This window comes from Vipera berus (assembly GCF_964194415.1).
Source record: "Vipera berus genome assembly, chromosome: 1".
NCBI lineage: Eukaryota > Metazoa > Chordata > Lepidosauria > Squamata > Viperidae > Vipera > Vipera berus.
Genome location: NC_138202.1, coordinates 68357971 through 68383707, shown reverse-complemented (window position 1 = coordinate 68383707; position 25737 = coordinate 68357971). Strand labels below are relative to the sequence as shown.

Genomic DNA, 25737 nt, shown 5'->3' with positions numbered 1-25737 from the left:
GTATTGTGGGCCCAATTGGGAAAGGAAAGCTCAGGACCACATAGGTTGGAACCTTGTGGAAGAGGCCTTTATCCTGCAGTGGATAGACTTCATTTTATTGCCTTTTTCTGTGGAATCAGCAGAAAGATGATTTTTTTAGCTATGGTCCAGATAATGATTGTTTGACATTATTTGTTCCCTATTAAAGGGTAAAAACGGAGAAACTATTATCAGTATGGAAAGGGCCAGGGAGTCATAAAGAGAAAGGGTACAAAGAGCACTAATTTATTAGTTTCTTTTATCAAAGACGGTTAAAATGGCTTTTTTGTTAGGGAAATGTCAGTTAGTAGCAAATATTACTATGTTGTTTTCTAGATTTAAACAAGCTTATTGAAAAATGTGCAGAAACCAGTCTCAAGTGTGTAGACACAACAAAAATGCCCATTTGTTTAGAATTCTAATATTGCATACCTGGCACCATACCTAGCTTCTGCAATTCACATCAACCTACCTCTCATGTTTTGAGCAGCATAATTCTTTTTATCAGACATAAATTTGAAATATCTTCCATATCTCGTCACTTATTTAATCTTGCCTAAGCTTCTGAAAAGTTCCTCTGGCCCACCATCTTCTGAGGTGGCCATAAAGACTATTACAAATATTTAACTTTGTTTCTAAAGATATACAGTACCCAAGTTCACACACTAATACCTGACTAACATGCTTTTCCACATCTCCTTGGGTGACATAAGACTTAAGCAAACAATAGCAACAAAAAGCAATATTAATTCCTGCATGTTCGGCAAAGAACAACTGAACAGTCAGACTATTTGTGAATGCCAGAATTTCAGATGTTTTTCTTTAAAATTCTGTGTATGGGAAATCTAGGTGTTCGAGGCATACATAACCCTATATTTTAATGAATTCAGATTAATGAACTGGTAATGGTTAAGGAGAGATGAAAGAAGACATCAAAGGTTGTGTGGCTGTGAAAAAAATGTGGAGGAAGGAGAGTAAAAGAAGGCTCCCAGTAGACTTCCAGGTTAGCTTAAGGTGTTGATTGTCTTTAATGCCCTGTGTGATCTAGCATTTAGGTATCTTCAGGACCACCATTTCCTAGGAGTATCTACCTCACTAATAAAATCCACCAGAATGGGCTTGAGAGCCAGTGTGACATAGTGGTTAAAGCACCAAAACTAGAAACTGGGAAACCCTGAGTTCTAGTCCTGGGTTATGCACAAAGCCAGCTGGGTGACTTTAGACCAGTCACTCTCTTTTAGCCCTAGGGGGCAGGCAATGGAAAATCGACTTCTGAAATTCTACCAAGAAGACTGCAGGGATCCATCAAGGAGTCTCCAGGAGTCAACACTGACTTGAAGGTCACCCAAAAGGCTTGCTCTGTCTTTTCACTCATGGGCTGCCATCTTCATTGCTATCACAGAGGCAATTTTTCTCAGTAGATGTTTCTCATCTATAAAATAATATCCTGCCAGATATCCAAATATCACCTGGCTTTTGCAAAATCCATCAAATCATGGCTCTTTCATCAGGTCTTGGAGTCTAGAATGGTATTTGTTATTTCTAGTAACAGATGTTGACTTTTGCTCAGTGGTCGTTAAAAGGATTAGATCGCCAGAGCTGAATTCTGCCATATATCATTTTTACATAAATCATGGTTGCTGCTATTTTACTGAAATGTATATTGCATGTTTTTAGCCCAGTTTACAAGACCCAGTCGAAGTTAGCTCTAATTGAAGAATTGGGTAAGATCAACAGAAATAAATTTATAAATAAAAATGGACACCATCTAGAAAATAAAATCTCCATTTGAAAAGTACATCTCTGGAAATGGTTTAATGTATCTATTTTCACTGATGTGGATCTCAAAATCATATGCAAAATGTGGATAATATAACTAAAATTTTGTATACTGCGTGGGTCACAGAAGGAAGGCTGAGAAAATTTCTACAGACCCCTCACATCCTGAACATAATCTGTTTCAACTCCTCCCCTTCGGAGGACATTACAGGGTATTGCATGCCGAAACAACTAGACGCACATAGTTTTTTTCCCCTCGTGTCATCAATCTGCTGAACACCTAATTCTCACACTGCTGTCTCATAGCTATGTATATTTACCCATGTAGTATGGGTGTAATATTATCATTTATTGTTCTTCATATCTTCTTTACTCCCTTCTCTTATTGGGATGATGATGATGATGATGATGATGATTCTGTTGCTTTGTATGTACACTGAGAGCTTGTGTGTCTAATTACACTTGGCCAAATAAAGTATTCTGTCCTGTCCTGTCCTATCCTATCCTATCCTATTCTCCCTCAATCTCTAAAGTCATGTTTAGAGATTTTTGTAATGGATTGCTTATAATATTCACATTTTTAGTCTAAGGTGGGAAATATATTTAAGGAAAATACTGTAGATATATAAGATTAAGTTGGAGCAAGATGAATACTTATCTAACAGGGTTCAATGAGAAAAGAAAAAAAAAACATATCTCACACTACAAAACTATCCTGAAGAATTAATACTAGCAGAAGCAAAGTCAACATTATAGGCCAGTGATGGCGAACCTTTTAGAGACTAAGTGCCCAAACTGCAACCTAAAACCCACTTATTTATCGCAAAGTGCCAGGGCCACATCAGCATTGTGGTGCCTTCGGGGGAAGGCAGGGAGGCGCTTGTGAGTGCCACATCTGGCACGCAAAAACGGGGGTGCAAAAATGGGCCACCGTGCTGCAAGGCACAAAAACAGCTGCTACCATGGCGCGGGGTGCAGATACAAGGCTGGGCAAGGCTCTTGCTCTGGGCGGCGGTGGTGGCCTGATGGACCTGCTGTTGGCGGCGGTAGCGTGCGTGCCAACAGAGAGGGCTCTGAGTGCCACCTCTGGCACGGGTGCCATAGGTTTGCCACCACTGTTATAGGCAACCACTGCATGAGAGTGGAAAGCGGAGAATTGTTGCCCTTAAGGAAGAGGAAAAAGCGATGGAGGCTGCCCAAGCATGAAATGTCAGTGTTAACATTTATCCAATCCCTTGCCATTTAAAGTTACAGGAATTCCTCTTCCCTATAGAGTGAACTATTCCAGCCTTCTGCCGTTGCTTACTATATTACCACTAAGCATAATTTTTTTTAAAAAAAGGATAATGGATTGCTGTTATTGCAGTGTTTATGAGGCATAGTCAAACAGAGCTAACAGTTAGCGCCACTGATTTAAAGTTTGGAAAATGTTCTGAAGGGGAAAAGCTTCAAAGTCCAAAAGAAGATGAGCAGTCTGTTGCTTCAAAAGTCATGAGAGGCTAGAGGCTGGGCAGCCATCTGTCAAAAGCTACAGTTATTGCATTTCCACTTTGTAAATCCTGCATTAAGCAGGGGCTGACCTGAAAGGGCCTTTCCAATTTGGGATTTTATATCCTGTGGCAAAATGTTCTGAGCATCAGATTCTCATGGAATAGGGAAAGCTCCTGCCTTGCTCTTAAGCGACTGAGGATATGTTGCTGCCCATTCTCAAATCTAACATTTTAAATCCTGCACAATCATTCTTATATTGACCCAAATACAAGCTTGCAGGTCATGTGAATAGCATTGACATTCTACAGTTCATTGCTTGAGTTGGTGGGAGTGGGGTGAATCACCCCTTGAATTCAATAAACTGCAGTCCAAAGCATTCAAGATAATGAAGGGATTGTGTACATAACCATTAGTAAATCAGCTTCTTTGGACACACATGGCAGGCATCCAACATGGACAACAAGAGGCTGTCAACATTTTTGTGGACTTCAAGCAAGCACTAATTCAATCTTCATAACACACACACAAGGGTAGCATTGTATGTATATCTGGTCTCCATTAGAAACTGAATACCGTCTTTTACTAGCTTCATACATCTTTTTACAATGAAAACTATTTGCCAGCAATTAAACCTAGCCCTGCCAAATCTACAAGTATCGGCATCTTTGTCACTATATTCAATTTTTCCCCAGAAAGACTTTTCCTCATAAAAAATGTAAATAAGACTATGCAGTACACATTGGCTTCTTTGTACCCCAAAGTGTAACCATCCAAAGCAGAAACCAACACCATCCTTTCATTTCCTACAGAAAATTAAGGGGGACACGTTAGGATTTGATTTGAAAGAGGTGCTTCAGAGCATATGGGAGTGCAACACAAAACTGGTTTGCAGTTCATTAAATTTTCTAAATCAAATATGAAGCTCTGTAAAAACTGAGGACATATCGCCTTCAAATGGCTTTCACCTTACAAATCCATCTCTTTGGCTTCCCTGCTCTAAATGTTCTCTCCTTAACAGCTCTAATTGCAAAACAATCCCAAATGAACAACTACTTCATTATGGATTCCTCTCTACTTCTCCAGCCATTCAAATCAATGTATCCAAAGATTAAGAATTTTCCTTCTATTTAATAAAACAAGACATTATTAAAATATTTTAGCAATTATGCATTTGCAATTTAAGCAACTCTTCTTACTTTCCACTGAGACTTAATCTTCTTTAGGTACCCACAATAACATATATTTTTTACCTTTGTTCATAAGCCTTGCATTAGAGACTCCATGAATTATCAACAGAATGTGACCATTGCACAAGAAGCCCATGTTCACCATTAACCATAGACCCTAGTGACACATTCACAGATGAAATCTAACACAGATAGACTGGAATGTACGAGGGCAATTCAGAAATAAACCTCTGTTCGGTTATCAATGACAGACACTCACAGATACAGAACTTTTATTATACACATTAGAAAACTACATTACATTACTTTTTGACATAATCTCCATTCAAATTGAGACACTTGTCATAACATCTTACAAGGTTTGAAATTCCTTAGTAATCGCTCGGCGCCAAATCTGGACTGTTGGGGGGGAGTGTGTGATCAAAAACATTCCAATGGAAATGCTTCAAAGGTTCTTGGGTGCGTCTAGCGGTGTGTGGGCGAGCATTATAGTGAATCAACACCACACTGGAAGTCAGCATGCCCCAACGCTTGTTATGGATGGCTCGTCTGAGTTTTCATAACATTTCACAGTAGACTTTTAAACTGATGGTTGAATCACACTCCATGTACTTCACTAGCAGTACTCCTTTGGCATCTTCACATTTGGTGGGATTTTCTATGGCGCCACTTCCTGTGTGATGTTGATTCATGATAATGCTCACCTCCCCACCGCTAGACGCACCCAAGAACATTGGTTGTATCATAACTCTCTCCATAATCCAGGTCATGAGAAAGAGTTAGGTCATTCTGGCCTTACCTGATTATTGAAATAAGATAAAATAACTTTTACTGTCATTTTTTACTATGAGCACACTGGCCCACATTAAAAATGAAATTCTATTGCCTGCTCTCAAAGAAAGTATATATCTACCCATACCCATACATAACACAGATATACCCATGTTATACACACATACACACACGCGCGTGCACACACACACACACACACACACACAAACAAACATTATTCTCTGTCCATTTTGAATACATAGCGGACAGAAAGAAATATGAAGGAATGTTTGAATTTCTGGCACATGAGAGTCATGTGACCATAACTTACCTCTCCAGTAACCAGATATTTTCCATCAGGAGAAAAAGCAAGGGCCGTAATAGTCTTCCTGTACAAAAGAAGAAATTCTACTGTGAAAGACTACAAAATCACTATAATATTGGCATTTTCAACTCAATAAAATTAAGATAAGGCCATGCAGTTTCAGTGATGTTCCTGTTCCTTGCACTATGAAGGAAAGTTTTACAAGAGTCAAACACTACATCCTTATTTGCCTAGGTGTTGAAGCAACATAGCCTGTTGTATAAATATTTGTCTGTTAAAGCTTTTGAACCTCAGACCATTCATTCATGGAATTTTTAAGCTGCTCAAGTCCAGAATGACTCTAGGCAGTATGGGAGAAAACATAGGAAAGCGGAACAAAATGGACATCTGTGTGAAGCTGATGGTTGCTTTAGCACACTTTTTCAACAGAGATGTATTCAGATGTTACATCAGGGCAAGAGTCGTTTACGGAAAAAAGGCTTCAACAGCCCAGGCCTCCACAGCATTTCATAAAAAGGAGAAACACAACACTTCAATGTGCAACAGTTCACTCTGTAAATGCTTTACTGATTTAAGCACCTGAACTGCAGAATAATCTTACATTAATTTAAATCACCAAAGTTAAGAAATCAGCTATTTAACCACAATTTTCTTCCCCACAATTATCATCTCCGTGAACTTGATTTCTGGCATTCATAATGTACATATACCCAGGAGTTCAACATAAATGAAATTCAGCATTTCATTTCAGTAATAAATTTCCAAAGAGTAAAAAAGAAATTCTGTGATACCAGGTTAAACTATTCCTATAAGCTTATTGCTCTTTGTACGCATTGCTTCCCTATTAGTGTGTGTGTGAATGTGTTACATCCACTCTGTTGCCATTATAGGCTATAAAGGTGAGACACAGTGCTTAATTAGGAAAAATTCATTGAATGCTTGTTGTTGTTGTTAGCTGCGAAGTTGTGTCCGACCCATCGCGACCCTATGGACAGCGTTCCTTCAGGCCTTCCTGTCCTCTACCATCTTCTGGAGTCCATTTAAGTTCATGCCTACTGCTTCAGTGACTCCATCCAGCCACCTCATTCTCTGTCGTCCCCTTCTTCTCTTGCCCTCAATCTTTCCCAGCATTAGGCTCTTTTCCAGTGAGTCCTTCCTTCTCATTAGGTGGCCAAAGTATTTGAGTCTTAGCTTCAGGATCTGGCCTTCTAAAGAGCAGTCAGGGTTGATCTCCTCTAGGACTGACCGGTTCGATAAATCCTCAACATTTACTTCAAGACAATATAAACATGTTAGTAATTGAGAACTCTGTGTTTTCACTTACCTGGAGCTGTTTAGAATATGATGCTGCTTGTTTTTCCTGGGGTTAAACAGCACAACAACACACCTACAGAACAAGAATTGCAAAAGTTGGGGAAAAAACATGCATAGACCCTGCAATTTGGGTTATTGAATTGTTATTTCGTTCTGCAGAAACTGAAAAGTCACCTCTGTATCCTTAAGAAAGTAACTCTTCTGACAGGATTTAAATATGGATGTTTCATGGGATGGAAGTCTTATTCTATGTAACTATGAGTTAACAGAAGTGATAATCTGCCAATATTATCCTGTAACTGGGAAAGTCATGGCTCAAAAGTCACATGGGCAACATGAAACAGGTTTAAATGTTGGCAGCCATCAATAATTGTAATAGTGTTCTAAATAATTGGAAGTTAGCTCTCCCACATTAATCTTGAATAATCTCTTCATGCATTCTGAAATAGTAGTATGAGGCATGACTCTTTTGAATAGGTAAAATTTCTAAAGTCGCCCTGTGCTTCCTCTACATAAGAGCAAGAAGATAAGGGTTAGCAAGAAGGTAATGAAGTAAATCTAGTTTTTCCATCAAAATTGCAGCCCAAATTCTGGTATCAGAAAATCTAAACTTATTACAAAAACTACCATCAAGTCTCAGTCACATTTTAAATGAAAATGTATTTTACTTGCAATCTGTTATCTTATTTAATTAGTGTAGGTAATGTATTTGCACACAATTAACAGCTTTCCATGAAGTTTTACACTCTGAAAAATAAACTTGTACAGAAACTTTCAGTAAATTGCATTTTCTCTCAAATATTGTCAATACTTCTTTCAGAAAAGCAGAAGTGCAATCTAAAAATGGAAAACATTAAGGAACAGCAGCGATCTTTGATCTGGTTTGGAAGTTCCTCCAGTATATTACAAAGGAATACATGACCAGATGTATAGCTTTTTCTAAAAACTATCCCACTAAGGGAAAACAGGCTAATTTCTGTCAAAAAAATATTCTAGCATATCCATTACAGTAACATGACTCGACCTTCATCCTTCCGCAGTCGATAAAATGAGGATCCAGATTGTTGGGGGCAATATGCCGACTGTGTAAACCACTTAAAGAGGGCTGTAACGCACTATGAAGTGATATGTAAGTCTAAGTGCTATTGCTATGTAGAACAGTGTTTTTCAAACTTGTCAGCTTAGGACATATGGACTTCAATTCCCAGAATTCCCCAGCCAGAAATTCTGGGAGTTGAAGTCCATACATCATGTTTGAAAAATACTGATGTAGAATAGTACAGAAACAGAGGCAGTTGTGGACACTCAAAATATCGTTAACTGACTCTCAGTTGAGTATTAGGACCATGGCATCTGCAACACTGTCCTAGGCAAACCCACCAAATAAAAATATAGATTTAAAATGAAAACATACAAATTGTGAAACAGACATAAGCTTTTGTGACACTTCAAGCAAGGCCATATAAAATATCTACATTCTCATGCATGAACTCTGTCTAGCATCCAGGTAAAGTATTCACTTATTCTGAAGTCCAGGCACCATCATGTGAAGATACATAAACAGACTTCAGTCAATCTGTTTTTGTCTGCTCACACAGTTATTTTTTCAGCATTTTCTTGTCTTTCCCTAGGTTTTTTTAAACAGTTTTATAAATCATCAACAACCTAAGATATGCAGATGATACCACTCTAATGGCAGAAAGTGAAGAGGAACTAAAGAGCCTCTTGTTGCGAGTGAAGAAGGAGAGTGCAAAACTTGGGTTGAAACTAAACATTAAGAAAACCAAGATCATGGCATCTGGCCCTCTCAATTCCTGGCAAATAGATGGTGAAGAAATGGAGGTAGTGACAGATTTTATTTTCCTGGGCTCCAAGATCACTGCAGATGGGAACTGTAGCCAAGAAATTAAAAGACGCTTGCTCCTTGGGAGGAAAGCCATGGCAAATCTAGACAGCACACTAAAAAGCAGAGACATCACCCTGTCAACAAAAGTGCGTATAGTCAAGGCTATGGTCTTCCCAGTTGCAATGTATGGCAGTGAAAGCTGGACCATAAGAAAGGCTGAGCGCCAAAGAATTGAAGCCTTTGAACTATGGTGCTGGAGAAGACTCCTGTGAGTCCCTTGGACTGCAAGGCGATCAAACCGGTCAGTCCTAGAGGAGATCAACCCTGACTGCTCTTTAGAAGGCCAGATCCTGAAGCTAAAACTCAAATACTTTGGCCACCTAATGAGAAGGAAGGACTCACTGGAGAAGAGCCTAATGCTGGGAAAGATTGAGGGCAATAGAAGAAGGGGATGACAGAGAATGAGGTGGCTGGATGGAGTCACTGAAGCAGTAGGCGTGAGCTTAAATGGACTCCAGAAGATGTTAGAGGACAGGAAGGCCTGGAGGAACATTGTCCATAGGGTCGCGTTGGGTCGGACACGACTTCGCAACTAACAACAACAACAACATGTTTATAAATTATACTTGTAGAAAGGGAGCACAGATCTGAGTCTGACACAAAAAATGGTGAATCAGTACTGTAAAAATATTATTTCATTGTAAGCCAGTGAAAGAGGTTCTCCTTAAGATACATATTGGGAATGTCGCAATCTAGTTTCTATTATGGGCTCATTGTAGAATGATGTTTATCTGTATACAACCTTATTATATTGAGTAACAGTCACAAGAAGATTCTAGCCTTCCAACAGCTCCTATATAAAAGTCAGGAAAGAATAAAGATAGGGCAGCATAAACTCTTTCAAATCACGTATAGTTAAAATAAGTGGAACTCAAAAAAGTTGCATTTCCGTCTTAAAGCTATATTTAGGAACAAAGCAGCAAAGAACTCAGACGTCAAAATCACAATTACACTGAATCTGACTCATCCTCCACCACAGCAATTCTAATAAACCGCTTCCTTCCAGCCTTATCTCCATGACAGATTTCTTCTCCCCTTCTCATTGATTTTCCCCAAACTTGTGGTCTTACTGGCATTCCTTTTACTCCAGTTCAATCCTCCCTCACCAGCTCAATTTATTTAATTTGGTTTGACAGTTTCCTTGCCTTAAGCACTGTTGCATTGACCTTGGCCCTACTGAAGCCATTTTGTTTTTCTATGAATCTTTTCACTAGAATCTTGTAGCAAAGCAGGAACAGTAAAACTGAGAGAACCTGACCTAGCAAAGGCAAGAGTAAGGAGACCATTCAGTAGATTGAGACCCTTTTTCCTGGCTAGGTTTTCAACCAAGAATGACAGACAAAAATATAACAAGCTGCCATATTATTTTTCCCCCCAAAATACTTCATTGATGAAAGAGCTATATCAAACAGCTCTTATTATTTGAGAAGTCTTGCAAGAATAAGAGGCTGGCTGACCTTGCCTGGGCACTCTCTTGTTCTGAAACAGGGTATCAACCTGGGCAGTCATGTTTCTTTAAATAATGTGTTGTTGTTTTTTTAAAAAAACTGTCAACTGCCAGTCTTTTTGGAATTGGGTGGCCTCAAAATCCAATAGGTAGGCAGGCAGGCAGACAGACAAATCTGCAACCCTCTTCTTAAGGTTGCAAAAGCTTTGAATGAACCCTAACCCTAATTCCAATTTAGGTAATCCTAAATAGATTACTTAATGTCCAACATATCTAGCTTATGCAGGTTTGTTTCCATACATAAAGAAATGCATAAATATACTCTGCCTTCTTCCTCTCACCATTATAGAATAAAGCATGGTAGAAGCTTTATTCAAGCTGCTATTAGTAAGATCAAACAATCTGCTAAAAGAAAAAGTTACCTGGTATGCATAAAACTTATACCAGTGGATTACATTTTCTTTGCTTGCACATTTCCTGATACTCAGCCCTTCGGTTACTGCCAGCATGCCAGCAAACACAATTAATAGCTGGCATTTAAAAACACTTGAGAAGATTCAGGGATTCATAGCATATGGCTGAATGGCACTTCCTCAAGGAAATCAGTGAAACAAGCTCTATTTGTTAGATGAATGATAATGGAAATAACTGGGGATGTCACAAGATAAGAATAAAAGGCACAAATGCTTTATTGCCCGTAATGGACACCCCCAGCTTATCAAGAAAGATGGGCAATCCTTGAATCTAACATCGTGAACACTTGTGGAGGGATAACAGGACTAAGAAACGTCAAAGAAAATAGAGAGAATGGAAAACTCAAGGAAGGTGACTCGAAGGCCCATGTCTGCAAGAAGAGATCTTATACCGTGGAGCTTCTGTATTTAATTCCATGATATCGCTGTTGATGGTGTATCTAGACTTCTGGAAGAAGAACAGTACAGGTAGTCCTCGACTTATGACTGCAATTGAATCTTCAATTTTGATTGAAAGTCATGACAGTCATAAAGCAGGTCACTTGATTTTACAACCTTTTTTCTAAGAGCCAGATTTTTAAGATAAAGGACTTTTGGCAAAAAAGATGGGCTGTACTTCGAGCAGTGAAAGTCTTTAGGGTATACTTTGTAAATCTTCTGGCAATGTCACTGATAAAAGGGGGTGGGGGGAAGGGAGTGGATATACTGTAGGAGTATATGGTTGGATAGTAAAAGTGATATGGGGAGAGCAGAAATCCTCAGCTATTACTTTGCTACTATCTTCTCCCCAAAATTTTACTGTGTTAAACTAAGCAGAATATTAAAAGGAGGGAGAGGAAATCCAAGGTAAGTAAAGAGACTACCATGAATATATTTTAGTCTCCTTGTTGTTGTTGTTAGCTGCGAAGTTGTGTCCGACTCATCACGACCCTATGGACAACGTTCCTCCAGGCCTTCCTGTCTTCCACCATCTTCTGGAGTCCATTTAAACTCACGCCTACTGCTTCAGTGACTCCATCCAGCCACCTCATTCTCTGTCGTCCCCTTCTTCTATTGCCCTCGATCTTTCCCAGCATTAGGCTCTTCTCCAGTGAGTCCTTCCTTCTCATTAGGTGGCCAAAGTATTTGAGTTTCAACTTCAGGATCTGGCCTTCTAAAGAGCAGTCAGGGTTGATCTCCTCTAGGACTGACCAGTTTGATCGCCTTGCAGTCCAAGGGACTCGCAGGAGTCTTCTCCAGCACCACAGTTCAAAGGCCTCAATTCTTTGGCGCTCAGCCTTTCTTATGGTCCAACTTTCACTGCCATACATTGCAACTGGGAAGACCATAGCCTTGACTATACGCACTTTTGTTGACAGGGTGATGTCTCTGCTTTTTAGTGTGCTGTCTAGATTTGCCATGGCTTTCCTTCCCAGGAGCAAACGTCTTTTAATTTCTTGGCTACAGTCCCCATCTGCAGTGATCTTGGAGCCCAGGAAAACAAAATCTGTCACTACCTCCATTTCTTCCCCATCTATTTGCCAGGAATTGAGAGGGCCAGATGCCATGATCTTGGTTTTCTTAATGTTAAGTTTCAACCCAAGTTTTGCACTCTCCTTCTTCACCCGCAACAAGAGGCTCTTTAGTTCTTCTTCACTTTCTGCCATTAGAGTGGTATCATCTGCGTATCTTAGGTTGTTGATATTTCTTCCAGCAATCTTAATTCCAACTTTTGATTCATCTAGCCCTGCCTTTCTCATGATGTGCTCTGCATATAAGTTAAATAGGCAGGGCGACAGTATACAGCCTTGCCGGACTCCTTTCCCAATTTTGAACCAATCAGTGGTTCCGTGTCCAGTTCTCACTGTTGCTTCTTGACCCGCATATAGGTTTCTCAAGAGACAAATAAGATGGTCTGGTACTCCCATCTCTTTAAGAACTTGCCACAGTTTGTTATGATCCACACAATCTAAGGCTTTAGCATAGTCAATGAAGCAGAAGTAGATGTTTTTCTGGAACTCCCTAGCTTTCTCCATGATCCAGCGTATGTTGGCAATTTGATCTCTAGTTCCTCTGCCTCTTGGAAATCCTGCCTGTACTTCTGGTAGTTCTCGATCCACATACTGCTGAAGTCTAGCTTGTAGGATTTTAAGCATAACTTTACTAGCATGAGAAATTAGTGCAATGGTGCGATAGTTTGAACATTCTTTGGCACTGCCTTTCTTTGGAATTGGAATGTAAACTGATCTTTTCCAATCCTGTGGCCACTATTGAGTTTTCCAAATTTGCTGGCAAATTGAGTGTAGCACTTTTACTGCACTGTCTTTTAAGATTTTGAATAGCTCAGCTGGAATACTGTCACCTCCACTAGCTTTGTTGTTGCTCAGCTTTTCTAAGGCCCACTTCACTTCACATTCTAGGATGTCTGGCTCGAGGTCAGTGACCACCTCATTGTGATTATCAGGGACATTAAGCTCATTCTTGTATAGTTCTTCTGTGTAATTTTGCCACCTCTTCTTAATCTCTTCTGCCTCTGTTAGGTCCCTGCCGTTTTGGTCCTTTATCATGCCCATTTTTGCATTAAACGTTCCCTTCATCTCTCCAATTTTCTTGAAAAGATCTCTGGTCCTCCCTATTCTATTGTTTTCTTCTATTTCTTTGCACTGTTCTTTTAAGAAGGCATTCTTATCTCTTCTAGCTATTCTCTGGAATTCTGCATTCAATTGGGCATATCTATGTTTTTCTCCCTTGCCTTTCACTTTCCTCCTTTCCTCAGCTATTTGCAAAGCTTCCTCAGACAGCCATTTTGCTTTCTTGCATTTCTTTTTCTTTGGGATGGTTTTGGTTGCTACCTGTTGTACAATGTCGCGAACCTCTGTCCATAGTTCTTCAGGCACTCTGTCTATCAGATCTAATTCCTTAAATCTATTTGTCACCTCTACTGTATATTCAACAGGGATATGATTTAATTCATACCTGAGTGGCCTAGTGCTTTTCCCTACTTTCTTCAGTTTAAGCCTAAACTTTGCAAGGAGAAGCTCATGGTCTGAGCCACAGTCAGCTCCTGGTCTTGTTTTTACCGACTGTATAGAGCTTCTCCATCTTTGGCTGCAGAGCATATAGTCAATCTGATTTCTGTGTTGACCGTCTGGTGATGTCCATGTGTAGAGCCGTCTCTTGGGTTGTTGGAAAAGAGTGTTTGCTATGACCATCGTATTCTCTTGACAAAATTCTATCAGCCTGTGCCCTGCTTCATTTTGTACTCCAAGGCCAAACTTGCCTGTTATTCCAGTTATCTTTTGGCTTCCTACTTTAGCATTCCAATCCCCCATGATGATAAGGACATCATTTTTTGGTGTTACTTCTATAAGGTGCTGTAGGGCTTCATAGAACCGGTCAATTTCATCCTCTTCAGCACTGGTGGTTGGGGCATAGACTTGGACTACTGTGATATTGAATGGTTTCCCTTGGATTCGAACTGAGATCATTCTGTCATTTTGAGGATTGTATCCCAGTATTGATTTTCCTACTCTTTTATTGACTATGAAGGCTACTCCATTTCTTCTGAGGGATTCTTGCCCGCAGTAGTATACCTGATGGTCATCTGAATTAAATTCACCCATTCCTGTCCATTTTAGTTCGCTGATACCTAAGATGTCGATGTTCAGTCTTGACATCTCTTGTTTGACCACGTCCAGCTTTCCTTGATTCATGGATCTTACATTCCAGGTTCCTATGGAGAAAAAATCTTTACAGCATCGGACTTTCCTTTCACCACCAGACACATCCACAGCTGAGCGTCCTTTCGGCTTTGGCCCAGTCGCTTCATTCTTTCTGGCGCTACTAGTACTAGCCCTCTGCTCTTCCCCAGTAGCATATTGGACGCCTTCCAACCTGAGGGGCTCATCTTCCAGCATCATATCGTTTTGCCTTTTGGTACTGTCCATAGGGTTTTCATGGCAAAGATACTGGAGTGGGTTGCCATTTCCTTCTCCAGTGGATCACGTTTTGTCAGAGCTCTCAGCTATGACCTGTCCGTCTTGGGTGGCCCTGCACGGCATAGCTCATAGCTTCATTGAATTACGCAAGCCCCTTCGCCACGACAAGGCAGTAATCCATGATTACCAGGTCAATTATATCTGAAAAGCCTGAAGAAGCTTGGCAGCATCTTCTTGGAGCAGATTTCTGTGCTATCTGAGAAATCATGATGGACACCCACATTGCTGGAGGACTGCAGAAGGGAAAGGAAGTCCCTACTTTCAAAAAGGAGGAAAAAGAGGACCAGAGGAATTACAGAGCAGTCAGCTGGATATTAGAATTGGGAAAAATTCTGGAACAGATAATTAATATTTCCATGTAAGAAGCTCCTAAGTGTTTCCATGGTGAAAGGATTTGCTGGGGATATCACCGTTGCCCAAGGGATGCCCAGTTGGGGGCTCCTTTGGCATCCCACTGATGTGGTACCCATTTATCAACTTGCGGTCACCCACTTTCAAACCACTGCATCAGCAGGGGTTGGAGCATGTGATGGGGGCTCACTCCATCTTATGGCAGCAGCAAGTCCTGAATACAATCCTATTGTCAGCCCAGCATTCTATCCTTGTGAGCCACCGCACTCCTATAACAGATAATTGAGCAGTCAGTTGGTGAGCATTTAGTAAAGAATGCACTGTTTCACAGGAGCCAGCATGATTTTATCAAGAGTAAATCATACACATCAATCTGATCTCATTTTTCTAATAAATTGACTAATTTAAATCATCAAAGGTATGTGATATTTATGGTATATCATAATTTCAATGACACATTTGATTAACTGTTCCTTGAGATTCTAGTAGAAAAGATGGCAAAATATAGTCTGCATCAAACTTCTGGTTTGCCACTGCAGCTGCGGCGGCCGCTGAAAGGCAAGCTCCATCTTCCACGTTCGATTTCGCACTGCTGGGGGACCTGGGAAGGGTCGAAAGTCGCCCTGTAGGGGCGACCAGCAAGGAGGGGATCTCCGCTTGATTGCAGGAGGGCACTAGCCCTTCTGCTCGATCTGGGGCAGCCCTTCAAACCGGCGGAGGAAAGACCAGCCACAGAAATATGGCTCATCACTAGCCTGCAGACAGCCAAAGTTAAACTTACCACCAGGCACTCCAAAGCAGCACAGATGAGACTGGGTGAATCTGAACCTCTCTTTAATCCCAAGTATTTTTTTTTCTTCAGCAAAAGCTGCCCAAAGTATCTTCCCCCCCTGTGAGGAGAGAGGGAAGGGAACTTTTATCCCACCCTCTAAGGATAGCAGCGACTGACTATCCAGGGGAGTTAAAACACTGAAAGAATAACCTTATTCTAACTGGAACTAAATGCTTCTAGAATTTGGGGACCAAAAGATTTCTTATCCTTATCGAAGACCTTGGTTTTTATTTACAAAAAAAGAAATAAAATTGGAAAAAGGATTATAAAAAATTTAGACTTAAAAAAAACCTTAAATGACATTGGTGACATCTTGTGGCTAAGTTTAATATTACAACTTGTTATTGTCTAAAGGAGACTTGGCTGGAAACCCAGACTACAGTTAAGGCTTTTTTAACCTTGAAAATTATCAGCTGTGAGAAGCTCAGCTGTGTTCTATACTCAGTTATAAAATTATTTTCACTCTCTGACTTTAAAGCTCTCAATTTAACACACTACTAAGAGAATATGGATGAAGATCAGGAACAGATTCTCCTTATATTAAAAGCAACCATTCTTTCAGCTTGTGATGAAATAAGATGCCTCAGAAAAGAAGAAAATGTCAGCCCAGATATACAAACTCAAATTTTGACTACAACTAAAGAATCAACTACACAAAATATAACAGAAGAAGTAGAACAATTAAGTACTATGACAAAGGATTCAATTGACGAACAAATACAGTCAATGGAAAGTCCAGAAAAGGGACTTTTCTGGACTTTCTATATGAAGCAGAAGAAACTTGAGGAGCAAGAAGAAGAACAGACCGAAGGGAAGATAAACATATCAGGACAATTATGGGGATCTGGAATAAGAGAGAGACGATTTATTAGCCTTCCAAAAAAAGGGCAACTGGATGGTCTCCTTTATTTCAAATAATATATATATATATAATAACGGAGATCTATTTGATGACCTAAAAGCATTGACATGGAGGGCAAGATGGCAAAGGAAGAAAGCTAGAATAAGGCTGAAGAAAATTGGGGTTTTGATTTATCAGCGAGGATTTTATGTTACTAATTAAAATAGAATATACTTAAATAGACAAGATGTGTATTTTGAATACCAGATTTTATTATGAAGTGAGATAAAGAAAACTTTGGTTATTTAAAACTTGGAAATATAAATACTAACAGTTGAATTTGAATATTGATGGGAAATTAAAAATTGGGGAAAACAAATAAATAAGATATTGATTGTTTATAAAGTAATTAAGATATGTAATAAGCTAAAAATTATTGATAAATGTAATAAATATGTTTTTATTTAATTGAGATAATAAGAACTGTATTAGCTTAAAGATGAGATAGTAGATATCAAGAGAAAAAGAGGAAATATTTGATGTTGAAATAGGGGAAATTTTGGTCATTAACTTTAAGATATTTGGAAACTAATTGAAAATATATTGTATTATTAATTAGATGATGTAAGATGGTGGGAAATAGAATATACTCAAATAGATAAGATGTATATTTTGAATATTAGACTTTATTAAGAATTGTGATAAAGGAAATTTTAGTTAACAAAAATTTGGAAATTATAAATATCAAATGTTAAATTTAAATATTGATGGGAAACTAAAAATTGGGAAAAACTAACTACAGGACACTGACTGTTTATAAAGATTGAATGTTAAAGTAACTAGGATATGTATAAGCTAAAAATTTATTGATAAATGTAACAATGCTATCTTTACTTAATGGATATAATAAGAATTGTATTAGTTTAAATATGAGACTGTAGATATTAAGGGAAAAGGAGAGGAAATATCTGATGTGATAGTTTGAGACTTGTACTAAAGATTTTTGTATGTTATTGAATTATTGATCAACCCAGCCACCACATTGCTTTTTAAATATTTAAATGTAAAATCAGAAAATTAATAAAATATTACAAAAGAAAATATATGGTCTGTATCACATCACCATCAGATATATAAAGAATTAACTGAACAATAACACCCAGCAAATATACATTAGCAGTTCCACATGAGTCTGGAAGAAACTGTCAAGTAGCATACTGAAAGGCCAGGCCTGTATTGTTCAGTATTGAAAATTATTTGGATGAGGAACTAGAAAATATGATTATTAAACCTGCAGATGGCCCAAAAATAGAAGGAATAATGAGCATTTCGGAAAGCAAGTATCACAATTCAGAAAAACTTGATAAGCTGCGGTGATGATGAGTATTTGAATCAAATCACTTGCTTTATACACAGAGATATATTATAAATTTGAGGTTTTGAGCTGTAGGTCAAGCTATGTTCCTTTTTTTCCCCACCCATGATTCTTGTTTTGTTCTTCAGCAAGAAATTGCAATTATATATGGTTTTCTGAATGATGGAAAAGCTATGCACAGCAAAGGACAGGAGCAATTGTTTCATGATCAATACAGGGACAAGGTAGCCAATGTTAGGAAAGCTAAGTTTTTATTCCAGAATCAATAATAACATTTTTCTCCCCATTTAACTGATGTTCATAAGCATAAATATTTGAAACCATCCAGTGTCTTTGCAAACAACTAGTCCATAAAGGATAGCTATTCCTGTCAAACTGATTAGAAGAAAATAAAACAACATTCTTTCATTACAGATGAAATTTCTTTTTTTAAAAAAAAAAGAGTGAATATTTATTTCTCTTTTAAAAAAATCAAGATCTAAAATATTCCTAGGAGCCACTTTTGGTTTCAGGTGCACATGGCATTCAGGTTTTGCCCAAAACTAAAAAAAAAAACCAGAACCCACCTTTCCTTAATTCTTACATAATATTTTTTACCTGTTAACATATTTGTACCCAGTAGACATAGGATAGCTCCTCAGGATAGTGAATTCTGCCCAGATAAGCAAAAGAAGAGGACAGGCAATTGCTTGCAGAGGCAAGATACTTCTAACTTTATAAGGAAACTCAACACCTTGGTGTATACTAAGTATCTGGAAAAACTTAAGCAAGGATAAATGCATTACAACTGTTGCTTCTCTTGAAATCAGTGGATACATATATATGATTATTTTTTTTAAAAAAGTTAACATTCATATTCTGAAATATTTCACTAATCCCTTATTACACAGAATATGCCATTCATTAACTATTTTTTATTAAGATTTGATGACTAAGTCACATGGCTCTCTTTACAGTACATATCACAAAGCTTATAAGCCATCATGGCTTACAAAATGGACTAGGCCCAAACCAAAGAAACCTACATTTTTGGCCTGCTGAACCCAGAAAGATTGGAGCTCCCCCTCCCCCGACTTCTATAATGTCAATATTTATCCAAAGTAGATTAAAGGAATGCTTAATAGGGATTTAAAGAAATCCAGTATTTCAGAAGCTATGAAATAACACTTCCAAGAGTTTTTCTAGGAATATTATAGCTGAGCACAACTTTAATCTGTTTCTCAAACTCTCCTCCTCCTCTGAAGTTTATTCAGTCCTTGAGCAACCTATACCTAGCCTTAATTCACAATTGTCCATGTATATGTGAAATACCATACACAAACCCTGCTATTGTTTTATGAATTGAGATTTATGGATTGAGATACTCATTCCAGCAGTGGAATTTTAACACAGTCTCTCAAACACACACTTCAAATAATACAAGAAAACAGGCCAAATAATAGAGCAGCTTTCCTTCCAAATCATGTTAAGGTGAGAAAACCATTAAGAGCGTAGCCATGCACTTCTCAAAAAAGAATTCCATATTTGACCAGTGATGGCCTTTTGTCAAGGGGCAAATCCAGTGACTGTTGAAAGATAAGAATATCAACCTAGTGGCAGGCCACATTCTTTGCAGGCCCATGGCAATTTTCATTAGGAAGATTTCATAACTGATGCTGCCCAAATATTTCCCAGAACCTTAGAAAAATGTTGTCAATAGGAAGAGACAATCTATTGAGCCAAAGCCACTGGCTTGTAACAATTCTATACTTTTCTGGTACATATGGCTTGCTTTAGAATGGTGTATCTTTTACCAAACACACATATGTGAGTGTACACACCCTCACTCACTGTTTTTATTTCTTGCAAACTGAACATCACTCTTCTAGCCTTCTCTCCAGCAATGTAATAGCCAATGTTCAATGAGATAATTTCTTGAGAGATGCTAATCACTATTTTAAATTACGGAATAGGCAGACAGGCAATCCCAAAACCCATATTTTAAATAAAGCATATATGTTAAGGAATTGTTTTAAGAAAGAGGTTTAAAATCACAGTATTAAATTACCTAGAATAAGCTCAGTAAATGAACAGATGTTATGGGAAGATCTCTGAAGACATTTCCATGACATTCTAATCGCCAGATAACACTGTTTTTCATTGAATAACACAGAGCAGGAAAGCTACATTGGGAAACAGTGGTTTGTTTTATACAACCGTCACTTCTCCTGCTTTGTAAGTAAACTTCCTTTTCCCATTCAAAGGAAGCAGAAGCAAAAGGATTCCACTCCAGTTTGCTGTGAATAGATCTATTTTATTTGGAATTGGTCGGAGGCCATTCTTTCTCTTTGCTATAGTCCAGATTAGAACACTGGCAGTGTGTGATGCTTTCCTTGGGTGCAGAGTAAAATGTTATTCCAATTCCTGCATTCTTCCATGAATGAAAGGGCTTCTATTGCCTCTGATTTATTTGGGCGGGGTAGAATCACAGAAGAAAGAACAAATAACTCATTGAAAAAAGTAATCATAAAAAAATTAAATGCAATCTCTGTACCAAAATTCAGAATCCAAAAAAGTCAATACTTGTTTTTAAAGATCTTTTATCCATACAACAGACCTCAGTCAAGATCTGTATCTCAGAAGAGCAACAATGGTGATAAAAAATTAGGAACTACTTTGGAAGTATAGGCAATGTGAAAAGAATATCACAATTGCACATTACATCACGTAAAGATTTTTCTTAAATCCATTCCACAAATCCAGTTATCCCACTTTGATTCTCATCCTTAACAAGCTGAAATAAAATGCCTTTAGCTGTTGTCTGCCTGGAACCGCAAAAGTAGAGGAAATATTAGACACTGGGCATGCCAGCAATTATTAGCTAGTAAGCTTCAGTTTAGTGGGTCACCTGTTGTGCACTGTGTTTCCTCCTCTCTTAGAAAAACAAACTGAATTATGTTACTTTGTCATATTTTAATCTTGGAAATATGCAGTTATTACCTAAAGTCTTAACTGATAGGGATAATCCAAAAATATTGTAAGAAATAAGAAAATAAATGTGACATTACAAAAAGAGCAAGTCATATTTGTTGTACCCTTTCTCAAAATGCCAGGGAAATCAATGGAAATCAAAATTCCCAGCACTAGAAATAATGAGTCGGTGCAGTGGAACAATGTTTTGAGTCATGTATTGTTTTAAGACACATCCACTTTGCAGAGGTACTGTAGTGTAGCAAATTGTACATGTTTATTTTTAGATAAATGTGCCACCTTTCCATCAAGTATTCAAGGTAATGTACTTCACAATCCCTCTTATTTTGTCCCACCTCCACTATACCCTAAACTAAAATTCAATACAATGTATTTACACATTGACCAACATTCCCTTCTCCAAAAGAGATGGATTTACGGTATTTGCTTTGATACAAAATAATAACTATCCAGTAATGGGCAGAAAAAGCTGGTTTTATGCACTGCAGACATAAAAAAAATAATAAAAATTACTTTAAGATACACCATTTTTAAGGTTTAACCAGGGATCTTTAACTTCAAAAACTGTATGCAATTTTATCTCGTTAATCTAAACAATGTGACAATTGTTAACTGCCCTAATCATTTTTTTAAAAAAAATATTTTGAGTATTACTGAAAAAATCTTTTGAAGGCTTTTTATTATTATCACTTTATTTTATACATATGGTCCTTGGGTTATGGCCATTCATTCAGGGATCATTCACGCTTACAGCAACAGCCATTGAGCAAGTGGCTCTCTGGACTTCTCCAGCCATCACAGCAACCCTGCAGGGATGTGGCTGCAATCTGGGTCCTTGGCCACTGGCTTGGATTTCTGACCAGCGCAGCATCCCTCATTCAGGTGATCTTGATTTGTGACTTTTCCTGCTGGCTTCCCATGAGCAAAGTCAATGGGGAACCTAGCAGGAAGTCAAAGATTGTGAGCACCTGAGGCCCTCATTTAATGACCAGTGAGGATTTGCTTAACAATAGCAACCAGGGACTTCCACCACTAAGCAGCAGTTACATGATCTCACACTTTATGATCGCATTGTTTAATGACAGAAATCCCAGTCGCAATTACCATCATAAAACTAAAGCTACCTGTGCATTGTCATTTTAGCCCAGTGATGGCAAACCTTTTAGAGACTGAGTGCCCAAACTGCAAACCAAAATCCACTTACGTGTCGTTGGGTGCCAGGTGGACATGGCCCATTGGGTGGGTATGGCCATTTGGGTGGGTGTGGCCCATTGGGTGGGCTTGGCTGCGGTGGTAACGGCAGACTGGATGGGACTAAAAAGTTCAATCAATCAATTCCAACTTTGACAGATCTTTTTTTTCCTGCAAGAAGTTGAAATTGAATCTACTGAAACTATTTTTTTTTTGCACACAGCAGTGGAGGCCTAAAACGAAAAAGTTTTATAAAACCCAGCTGAAGGCCTAGGACTGGGGCGACAGTGTGCGTGCCCACAGAGAGGGCTCTGTGGGCCACCTGTGGCACCCGTGCCATAGGTTCACCACCACTGTTTTAGCCTATGAAGCTTTAAATAATCCCAAATGCTACCTATTTCTAATTGCTTTTTAAAATACTTCCTTTCCTTTGAGCCAGAGCTGGACAACATATTCCCAGCTATTTAAGAAATACTTCACAAGAAAGACAGTCGCAATTTAGTGTCTCTGCTTGAAGCTGATTCCCTCCAAGCTACCCACTTTATGACTCTCTCAAGCACAGGCAGGCCACAGTAAAAGCGTTTTGCTTAAGTTAGAAGAACAGAAGAAGAATAACTATATTGTCACTTTGAATGTACACTAAACAGGAATACATTAAAATGAAATTTCATTGAATACAGCTATACACTACATAAATGTGACAAAAATAAATACAGAATTATGCATATACCCATATATATTATATGACACAGAGAAACAACAGTCTAGTTTTAGCTGTGCAAGTGGCCCGCACAGATTTAGAGTGACACCCAATCTTCATAGGGATAGCACTTTCTTAAGACTGAAAGGCCTTATCTGAGAACATGCTGTGCACAGCATATAATTTGGCTAAGAGGTCATTTTTTTCCATTTATCCATGTAGTTATTTATGTGCCAGAAAAGAAAATGAAAAGAGAGGAGACTCTGGAAACATGCAGTTTCAAAGGGAATTTGTGAATACAGGGAGGGAGGGAGGGAGGGAGGGAGGGAGGGAGGGAGAGAGAGAGAGAGAGAGAGAGAGAGAGAGAGAGAGAGAGAGAGAGAGAGAGAGAGAGAGAGAGAGAGAGAGAGAGAGAGAGAGAGAAGAAAGAAAGAAAGAAAGAAAGAAAGAAAGAAAGAAAGAAAGAAAGAAAGAAAGAAAGAAAGAAAGAAAGAAAGAAAGAAAGAAAAGAAAGAACTTGTCATTCAACATTTGGTATGATTTACTCTTTATTATAGTATGATATTTAAATATGTGCTGAGGAGAATTTTTGGCTGGAGAAATACTGAGGGATATCTGCTCCCACATCCTACCACATAGCTTGGCTATGACACACATGACTGTCATTTTCCATGAAACTTGGCTCAGAAATGACAAGCAAAATATCTCCTAAGTTTATAAAAAGCAGATCCTGAAAGTCTATGCCTCAGGAGTACAGGGCTCCTCAAGTTCATGTGGTTTAAACCAAACAATCAAATCGAAGGAATAACCAGGGTGATGATGAAGTGTTAGAAGGAAAAGATTATTGACATTCTGCACTCAACTCAGCAAGTTTGCCGTTCATGCTGGTAACATTAGCTTAAGAGGGGAAGATCTCATACTTTCAAAATCCAATGGTACCCAATAATGATACACTGCTTTTGGGTTACACCCAACAGGCACCAAGAGGCTGGACAACTTACAGTGCAGGCTAAAATCCAATGGTACATGTGACAGAGATTCATTTGTATCCTTCTGTAGGAAGATGGAAGTTTAGTCTAGGTTTTGAGCTGAATAACAGTGCAATGATGTACAGTGATATAAGAAAGGGTTGCAGAAGCATATCCCAGGCATTGCAGATAAGCTCCAAGATGTTTTTCCTCCAACAGAGTTACTTCTGGTATCAAAGCAAAGGTGAAGAGAGGCTTGGATAGGTCTATAGAAATGCATACATACGCACAACCCTTCCTTTAATAACAGAGGCAGATTAGCATTTAAACACCCAGATCTTTCACTGACCATAACATCACAGAAGAGAATCTTCATAGACATATAACTTCAGTGAAAACAAAACTGTGAAGAAGTACAGTATTAACATTTTTCTTTTGAACTATAGGAACAGTGCCAACATAAGCCTCCTAGCTATTCTCATCAATATATTCGTTTTATGGTTTATAAGTGACTGCCTGGTGCAGCAGTTCAGGTACTGTATTGGAAAAGAAAAATCTAAATCCATCTTTGAGTGACTTTGGGCAACTTATTCTCTCTTAGTCCAACCTACATGTACCTTGTGAGGGAAATAAGAGAATGAAATGCTACATTAGCTGTATTGACCTGAATGAATAGTGGAATATAAACCTAATCAAATAAATAAACCACAAGGTATAATTGCTGTAGGGTTCACATCATCGTCATGTTCTCTGTATCTCTGCCTCTCCCAGATCTCTTGGACTGTATTCACCCACTTCCCAGCCAACATGACCAAACGCTCATCCCAACAGATCTGGAAGGCGCCCAACTGGGAGAAGCTAATCTTAATTGTCTGAATCATTATATCAAATTACAATGCTGGGCATAATATAACATCTACTTGGTGCTGAGAAGCAAGGGCAGATTCTTTTAATGATAATGCCTGCAGGCTCTCTCAGGAGGGTAAAGAGCACTAGGAATCTCTCTCACACAAGGTACTACAATTGTGCTATTTTCTTTCAGGCTTTTCTCTGGGTCAATATCAAGTGTTTCACCAGGTTCAGCAACTGGATTGCATCTCTCACTCCCCCTAACAGAATGTCCCCTTATCAAGATGCTACCACGCTTTCTTCTGGATTCAGAGATCCGGGCCTTTTAAATCAGGCCGACCTCTAGATCTGTACCACTTCCTGAACTTACTCTTTCCAGCTTTCCATCAATAACAACAGTTCTATTTTTCTTCACAAGCTGTCACAACTCAGCCTTCCCAGAATTATTCCTCGACAGCTGTCTTTTTTTTTCACCTTCCTGCAACTCACTCAACAGCTTCACCCATTCTAATACCAAGACATTATATGTCCGATTGCAAAGAGCACAAAAGGCAACATTTTAGCCCCTTTATTTAGGGTAAGGGAGTGGGGGTTTGCAGGGAGTAGAAGAATGAGACAAAGTGGAGAGGGTTGGTCGTGAAAATGGACAGCATCAGTTTTTCCCTTTTTCCTTCACTTGGGGTTGCAAGGATTTTTTTCTTTCTTTTAATTTGTGTCAAACTCTTATGAAAGCCTATTCTATGTTTTTCATTACATTCCAAACAATATTAGTAGGTGACTGATATTAGACACAAAACAGTCCTAGTTTTATAAGTTTCTAGGGCTTAACTTGAGTCTAACAAGGCAGATTGTAAGTTGCCAGCTATGGTGTGTAAAACGTTTATCTGAAGAAGGAGAAGTTGGTGGATGGTGAACAACTTGGGGGAAAGGGGCTTCGTAGTATATGTGTCTTTTCCTGAAGCAAAGGTTTGC

At 38.7% G+C, this 25737-nt stretch overlaps 1 protein-coding gene across 2 annotated transcripts in view; it reads right to left on the bottom strand.

Annotated features, from left to right (window-relative positions):
* MAPKBP1 (mitogen-activated protein kinase binding protein 1) overlaps nucleotides 1-25737 on the bottom strand; it is a 135100-nt gene that overhangs the window by 60781 nt on the left and 48582 nt on the right. For both annotated transcript variants that reach the window (XM_081312655.1, XM_081312656.1), the window contains exons 4-5: nucleotides 6896-6958; nucleotides 5578-5635 (exon numbers count right to left, since the gene is read on the bottom strand). In XM_081312655.1, coding sequence (XP_081168781.1) covers nucleotides 5578-5635; nucleotides 6896-6958 — 121 coding nt within the window. The remainder of the gene's footprint in view (nucleotides 1-5577; nucleotides 5636-6895; nucleotides 6959-25737) is intronic.